Below are 7438 nucleotides of genomic sequence, written 5' to 3' on the forward strand. Positions count from 1 at the left end.
ACCATGTACTATATTCCCTAACTTGAATCTACTTGGTTCTTGACCTCCTACTCTCACCAGAGTGATCCTTTCTGCCTCGCCAGCAGTCTATATTCTATCTTCTTATCTGCTCATCGCGGATAAGCCTATAGTCTCGACCTTTACTCATTGACTTCGTCGACGAGCAAAGCCCCTGTTAACTAGTCGGACTTCTGTCCTTCTAATTAACGACGATCCTTACGATTAACCTTCGGGTGTCGTAAGCCTAGGCCAATATAGCTTATCGTCTCGCACCCGCGTGACATAAGCTACCCGATTTGGACATAGGTGTTAAATCGTACTTGCCGAAGACCCGCCAAGTACGACCCCTAACCTTGGGCTAGCCCAAGGACGTCCACAGACCGTTGACGACACAAGCTCTGTTTGAGCGTCGCCAACAGATACCATCCAAGTCGTAACACCTGTCCGCTTATAGACACGATCATGATCTTGCAGCTTGATTGCATTTCACGATTCAGATCTTCTCAGTGACTGAAGTGACCTAGACAATCAGGGAATTGAAGATGTCATTGTGTCATTGCAAATATTAGTTCCTAAATTAAGATGTTTGAAGCACAAGAAATGAATTGCAAAACATAGCAAAAACATAGCAAAAACATAGCAAAAACAAACGATAGTATGTTAGCAGGATTAAATACCCTCCTATATACACTTGAAATGGGAAGCTAACCTTCACCGCAGCGATGCCTGGCGATGTGCATATGCAGCTGCGCCTTCCGCAGCCTCAGACAACCCGAAAACACGCTGTGAGCTCTGCGCCTCCCACCAGATAGCTATCTTCATTTGCACTTCTTCTTCCCATTGATGTGCTCATGCCCTGGCCTTACACCATTCAACACACAAAGCTGTGACAGATTAATTAGCAAAAACATTTAAATTACTCATACTCACAGTCCTGTAGGCCATATTCAGCATTGTTGGAGACACCGGGCATCTTCCAAATCCAAGACACTTGTTGCTGGCCAACAGTGGTCCCATCATCTTGTGTCAAAGGAACAGCATCCTTTGTGCGATCAAGTGGCTTGAGAGTGAGTTGCCACTCATCGTTCTTCTGTAACCTTGGTGCCAGCTTGATGAGCGCATCCCTTGCTGCATTATACTTGGCAGCGAGGGTGTCAATTCGATTGTCGGCATTGTTGATCATGCCAGTTGCTTGAGTATTTGCGTGTTGGCCTCGAATAAACATGTCCTTGTGCTTGTATAGGTGGTACTTCAAATTGAGAACATTGCGAATGTTGTTTATAGCATTGTTTGCCTGTGCTTCCCATAAAACCCACTTGAACTCCAGCAAGCGGTGCTCACAGGGTAGACTAGTAGGTATTGCCAAGGGGAGAAGTAGATTGATGTTATGGACTCTGAGTTCCATAGCAATGTTGTCAGACAAACACAGCCGTGACACGCATGGCATATACAGCAGTTGCACACACGACCACATGTAAATGTGTTGGCGGAGGGAATTGATGCATTGTAAGAGAGTTGCCTGCTGAGAATCTGTGGGGTGTTGTCCAATGTTATGGCCTTCAAACTCAAGATGCTGCCTGGTATATGTTGAGAACAATTGGAAAAACAAAGAATGATTGACTTACTGCTGATCTTTGAGTTCCAACCCTGACGAAATGAGCATTGACAGTGATATGTCATCATGGAGAGACATAATTGTGCCACATTCCATTTCATCGCTTTCAGCTTTTGACAATGCTAAACAAACTGATGCTTGGGTGACAGCTTGAAGTACTTAATTAGAATAGTTATAATCACACACATAGAAAAAACTTACTAGTGACCTTGAGTTCGAAGGGATTTGGTTGGGAATGGTCGGACTCCCAAGCCTCAATGTCGCACTTCCAAGAAGCTAACTGGGTGGGATCAAGTGCCGCCTCAAACTCATTTAAGTCACGGGTGCATTCAAGACACTCAGGCAAGGCAGCCTTGACCTTGCATGTAAGAGTTTTACCTAAATTTAATGGATTAGAGGAATGAGTTGCAGCTGCATGACATACCCATTAAGCACACTTTTTTCCAATTCCAGTCGTTGAAGTGGTTGTCGAGGGTGTCACACCTTGAGCCAGGACCCATCTTGCGAGTACTAGTGGCGACTGGGTTGATATCAGCCCATCCACGTTCCGGTGCTTCGCTGTCAGTTCTCCCGACCCCCTTGATGAAATTGAACAAGTATGTTGTCTGACAGCTTAAGATGTATGCAGGGAGGTGGAACTTTGGAACCAGAAAGGTGATAGTTTTGGAGTTGTGATCCAGGTGGTACTGCTGAGGGAATACAGACATGCGTGTCCAGAGTTTTTTGCTCCATTGGCATGCAATGTCATAGGAAATATTGATGACTTGGAGGGTAGATGCCAACAGCATGCTAGAAAAAAACATGTAATCCATATTGATGTACCTGTGAATTGGTTTAAGACATATACCACACGTTCTGCGCAAAAGCTTACCTTTCACCTTTCTGTAAGTCACAGACTGAGTTCGGACATTTGAAGTCATGTTGTGCGCAGTCAATGGTACCAGCTCCTGTTGCTGCAAGACCACGGGACGCCTTTGTATCAGCCATATTGACTGTGTTGTGGCTCGAACATGTGCTTTTCTAAGTAAACTCTGTCAACAATCATCCTTCTTCAATAGTTACAACTCACCTCTTGAATTATGCATTCATGCAAATTGAGAAAAGACTTGAATGCTGTCTCTTCAACAAAAAATGTGTAACTGTGATTGAGTCCAGGATCGACAGTGTCTGACGAAACATTATGCCGAGCTAGTCGTAAATTGGCATTGATTGCTACAAAAAGTGTGTATAAGAATCTGCAAACAAAAACTTGTAAGGAACAAAACCAATGAACCTATTAAAAACTCACTTTGACTCAGGTGGAGCATTTACCCACTCATCAGGCAAGTTCTTTCCAGGATGGGGGAAAGCTGGACACAGCACCACACATGCACCAGGTTGCATGGAAGTCATGCTTTCAGGATGATGTCCCTGGCCAAACTGTTTCATTTGCTTCAAGAAACACCATTCACGCATCATGCATAGAAGAGATTCATAGTGATCCTGAATTTACTTATTAGTTTTCTGGTAGATAAGCTTGAATCAAACATACCTTGGGAATGTGGATGCCTGTATTGTCGGTCAAACGTACAATAGTGTGATAAAACTGGAGGGCAGATGACTTTGACTCAAAAGATAGGATTTGAAAGTATTCGAGTGCACAGAAAGTCGCAGCGGTCTTGGGCCTGACGGTTGTTGCAGGAAACAAGCGGACTCGTAAAAGTTGGGTGACGTGAGGATGAGCAACTTCGCATCTACAGAAATCCAGCCCAATGACATGGACACCATTGACATCAATGACGACAAAATCATTGTTGGAAGCGGGAATTGGGTTGTTGCATCGAATGCCAATGCGATGTCCGAGTTGAATGTGTAGGCCAAGAGACTTAAGTGATGTCCTTTGAAAGAAAGAACTATTCCAATACTGCAACACATCTTGTAAATATGTTATCAGAGAGTTGAATAAAAATTTGACATACCTCAATTCGGTGAAATAGTTGCCACTGGTGTGTGTAGAACACATTGACGACACACAAGTTCAGTACCATGGCAATCCCTGCATCTATACAATGGTGATTCATCACTGCTGCAGCAGCAGGTATCCTGAGTGTCACTTCCACGGCCCTCCAAACGAATGAATTCTTCGAGAAAAAGTTCAGTGTCAGAATGCCAAACACACAAAGGATCATCCTATGAAAATCAACAGTCAGATTTAAACAAATCATCAGGCAACAATAGTACCCCTGCTGTTCGTTTCTGTCTGATGGGCTCCTCAGAAATTTTGTTGAAATAGTCATCAGTGTTAGGTTGGATATTGGAATAATCAAACTCATCGATAGTTGAATAGTCAACTACCATGTCTTCTTCCCAGCATTGTTTTGATGAATCAGACACTGTATAGTAGGCCGTGGATACAGAAAGGTGACCAGTCGAATTCTGCTCAAAGCTAGCATGCCTTTGCTGTTCCTTGGCACCGTTTGCTTCCAAGATGTCGTTTGCTAGATGCTGTGCTGCCCTGTTATGAGCATAAAATTCCTGACAGTATCGCTCGAGCTCAGTGCGACACCTGTTTCTGTAGTTTACCATAGAGAAAAATGAAAACAATATGGGCAAAATATGGGGGTTCAAATGTTCACAGCTGGCAAGGTGTTTTTGTGTTGTGTGCTGTTTGGGCTGTTGACAGTGTGCACACCACATTACAAAAATAACATTACATACATCAATCAAATCCTAACGCCTTTCTGGTATAACAGCTCCCCCAAAAACTGAGCCTCCGCAAGTCCTGAAGCCTCTTCGAACAAAACCAGACTCAAGATGTCCTCTAAATAAGCAAGTACAGTCTTAAGAAATGTGTGACTGAGTCTGTAGCATGCCACTTGGGCAAGATACCACAAAAATTTAGTATTTGATCTTGCATGGGAATCATATCATCGAAGAGCTGAACCTTTGACATAGCATCTTCGATGATAGTGACATCCCCCTTGGTTGAGCAGTTGTCGACGAGCAGACTCTTGGTATATGTTACGACTTGGGTGGTATCTGTTGGCGACGCTCAAACAGAGCTTGTGTCGTCAACGGTCGAGGATGTCCTTGGGCTAGCCCAAGGTTAGGGGTCTTACTTGGCGAGGCTTTGGCAAGTAAGATTTGATGCCTATGTCCAAATCGGGTAGCTTATGTCACGCAGTTGCGAAATGATAAGCTATATCGGCCTAGGCTTACGACACCCGAAGGTTAATCGTAAGGATCGTCATTAATTAGAAGGACAGAAGTCCGACTAGTTAACAGGGGCTTTGCTTGTTGACGAAGTCGATGAGTAAAGATCGAGACTATAGGCTTATCCGCGAGGAGCAGATAAGAAGATAGAATATAGACTGCTGGCGAGGCAGAAAGGATCACTCTGGTGAGAGTAGGAGGTCAAGAACCAAGTAGATTCAAGTTAGAGAATATGTTACATGGTAGCGAGTTTATATAGAGGACAGGAGACGTATTAGTGGGTGATAACTCATACTACCAAGAGAAGCAATTGGTAAAGGGTGTAACTATAAAAGGAAAGCACGTTCATGTTGAGACATGGGCGAGGCAGAACATGCTAGATAAGAAAGTGAGTCAAAGGTCGAGATAAGAAGTGAAATGCGCAGGGGCACGATCGTGCAGCTGTGGAGCTATCTATAAGTTGCATGTGCGACTGCGCACTGAGTCAGAGATCAAAAAAGGGAAAAGGGCAAAGGGGATGCATCGTGCATCATATCATAGGTTACCGTCCAGATGGTAAGGGTAAGGGGACTGTCCACAGGATCAGTCAGGTGGTGGAACGGAGCATGGGTATGCTTCGTCAGCAAACGGATCCGGCCAGATGTACTGGCTCTGCTGAAGCGACAGGTAGAGAGCAAAAGGGAATGCGAGGATGACAAGGATGACAAGGGTAAGGTCGGGGTAAGGGTATGACGCGAGGGCTGATACGAGGAGGATTAGGAGAAAAATGGTAGGGGCCCAAGTGTCTAGATGTTCTTGTAACATTACCCCAGTTTCTAGGACTGAAATCAACGAGTTCAGTTATCCATGTTGTCATACCAAGAGGGGTCGCAGTCAAGGTCACGGAGTGCATCCATGGCTTCTAACGCGTTCTCTTCTCTATCTTGCTCAAGTCGTGCAGCATTGTGATCGTATGCTGCTTCTAACTGACACATGTCAGTGTAGAACATTTCGGAGGAAATTCCTCGACGAAGGATCTTCTTGCCATGAAGGCGAGGGCAGAAGGGGGTGAGATGTCCGGGGGCGAACCGTCCACAAATGCGGCAAAAATATCGCTCGCATTGTTTCTGTTTGTGGCCGTACTGGTGGCAGACCCTGCACTTAAAGTTGCACTGGTAGGGTTGTGGGGTCGTCCTAGTGTGCGTATTGTTAAGTATCTGTTGCCTAGTGGGATCCTGGCCCGGTACATGTCGAGTGATGGGTAATCCGAGTGCAAGGATGCGCTCGGTATTCAGTCGGCGACTTCGTCGAGGGGTACGTGTGGGTGGAGGGACAGGGATAGGGGTATCGTCCCTGATGATAGGTGACCTGATGGATAATATCGGTATGTCATCGGTAGAGGTGAACCCTGGAGGGGGAGTGGTAAGACGAGCTTCCAAGCTCGGTTTGTCTTCTTCGTTCGTCTTTCTCCAGGGTGGTGTCCGAGTTTCCATACTCGACTTTTCTTCTTCGTGCTTCTTCTTCCCTTTATAGGGAGCAGGTAACGGGTCATTGGCTACGACCTCGTCGTTGATGATGGCAGCTCGGAGTTCTTTGAGCTCGTCGCTAGTCATCATTCTGTACTGCTCTTCTTTGTGTTCTGCGAACATTCTGTCGATTTCTTAGGATGTGAGGTTGGTGGGGATAAAGTTGGATCGTTCAGGAGGAGGAGTTGGAGCACTGCACTTGGCAGTACGCTCGACAACGGATGCCTGTACAGGCGGTTGGTTGTATGCGATTTCTTGTTCTATCTTGGCGACTATGTCGCCGAAATTCCTAGATGCTAGAAGGTTCAAGAGGGACCTCTTGGCCTTCGTGACGGAGTATCAGGGTGATCGGGCTAGGGGGGAAGGATACTGTGTGGTCCGGTTGTGAAAGTGATAGTGTCAACTGCCCGAAAGGCATTGACAAGCTCCAAGAGAACTGTGTCTTTGGTACGGTCAATAAAGCTATCGAGTCGAAGCGCGTACTGCGCGTCGAGAATAACGGCCTCCCAGAATGCCTTCTGAGAGTCTGGGGTCTGCGTGAAAGGAATGGTGAACTCGTGGATGAGTTCGACGATAGAGGGTGTGGAACCGAGGGAGAGGGAGGAGGCATTGGACGAAGTGGTAGACATGGAGATGATGGTAGCTGGTTAACAACTGAGGAGCTTTGTTGTCAGCTTGAGTCTCTTCTTATAGTCCTCGAGCATCTCCGCTGCGGACTTCAGTTCCTTCTCTGGGATCCACGTTTGTTCAGAGGGTGGGTAGCCAACCCAGGAGACCAGGTATTGGTGTTTCGTTCCGGTACCCCTGTGTTGGAGGATCGCTTCTATTTCGTAATGTTCTTCCCCGTCGATCAGGTCCGGTGGCGGTTCAGTATAGTTCGGGCCATGCACGTCCGTCTCCTGATAGGAGGATAATTCAGATGCATGGAACGTGGGATGAACACGCCAGGTGGCAGGGAGTTCGAGGGTGAACATGATAGGGGAAAGGACCTGTTTAACGGTAAAGGGTCCGTATCGTTTTGGTGTGAGTTTCTTTGAAGGGAAGTGGGTGATCAAATGCGCAGCAGATAGCCACACCTTGTCCCCAACCTTCCAAGGTTGGTACTTTCGCCCGAACGTGCCGTTCT

At 46.2% G+C, this 7438-nt stretch overlaps 1 protein-coding gene across 1 annotated transcript; it reads right to left on the bottom strand.

The window, feature by feature from the left end:
* Positions 1-711: 711 nt before the first annotated feature.
* Positions 712-4180, bottom strand: EDB93DRAFT_1243843 (uncharacterized protein; the record flags this gene model as incomplete). The annotated part of the gene is made up of 12 exons (XM_041452194.1): positions 712-848; positions 931-1577; positions 1626-1773; positions 1817-1993; positions 2040-2437; positions 2487-2635; positions 2685-2850; positions 2904-3097; positions 3147-3518; positions 3574-3597; positions 3629-3784; positions 3836-4180. 12 exons carry the CDS (start codon positions 4178-4180, stop codon positions 712-714), a joined length of 2913 nt encoding a protein of 970 aa, XP_041300720.1.
* Between the last annotated feature and the right edge of the window lie 3258 nt (positions 4181-7438).

The sequence above is a fragment of the Suillus bovinus genome (genome assembly GCF_016758785.1).
Source record: "Suillus bovinus strain UH-Sbo-P2 chromosome Unknown EDB93scaffold_197, whole genome shotgun sequence".
Classification (NCBI taxonomy): Eukaryota; Fungi; Basidiomycota; class Agaricomycetes; order Boletales; family Suillaceae; genus Suillus; species Suillus bovinus.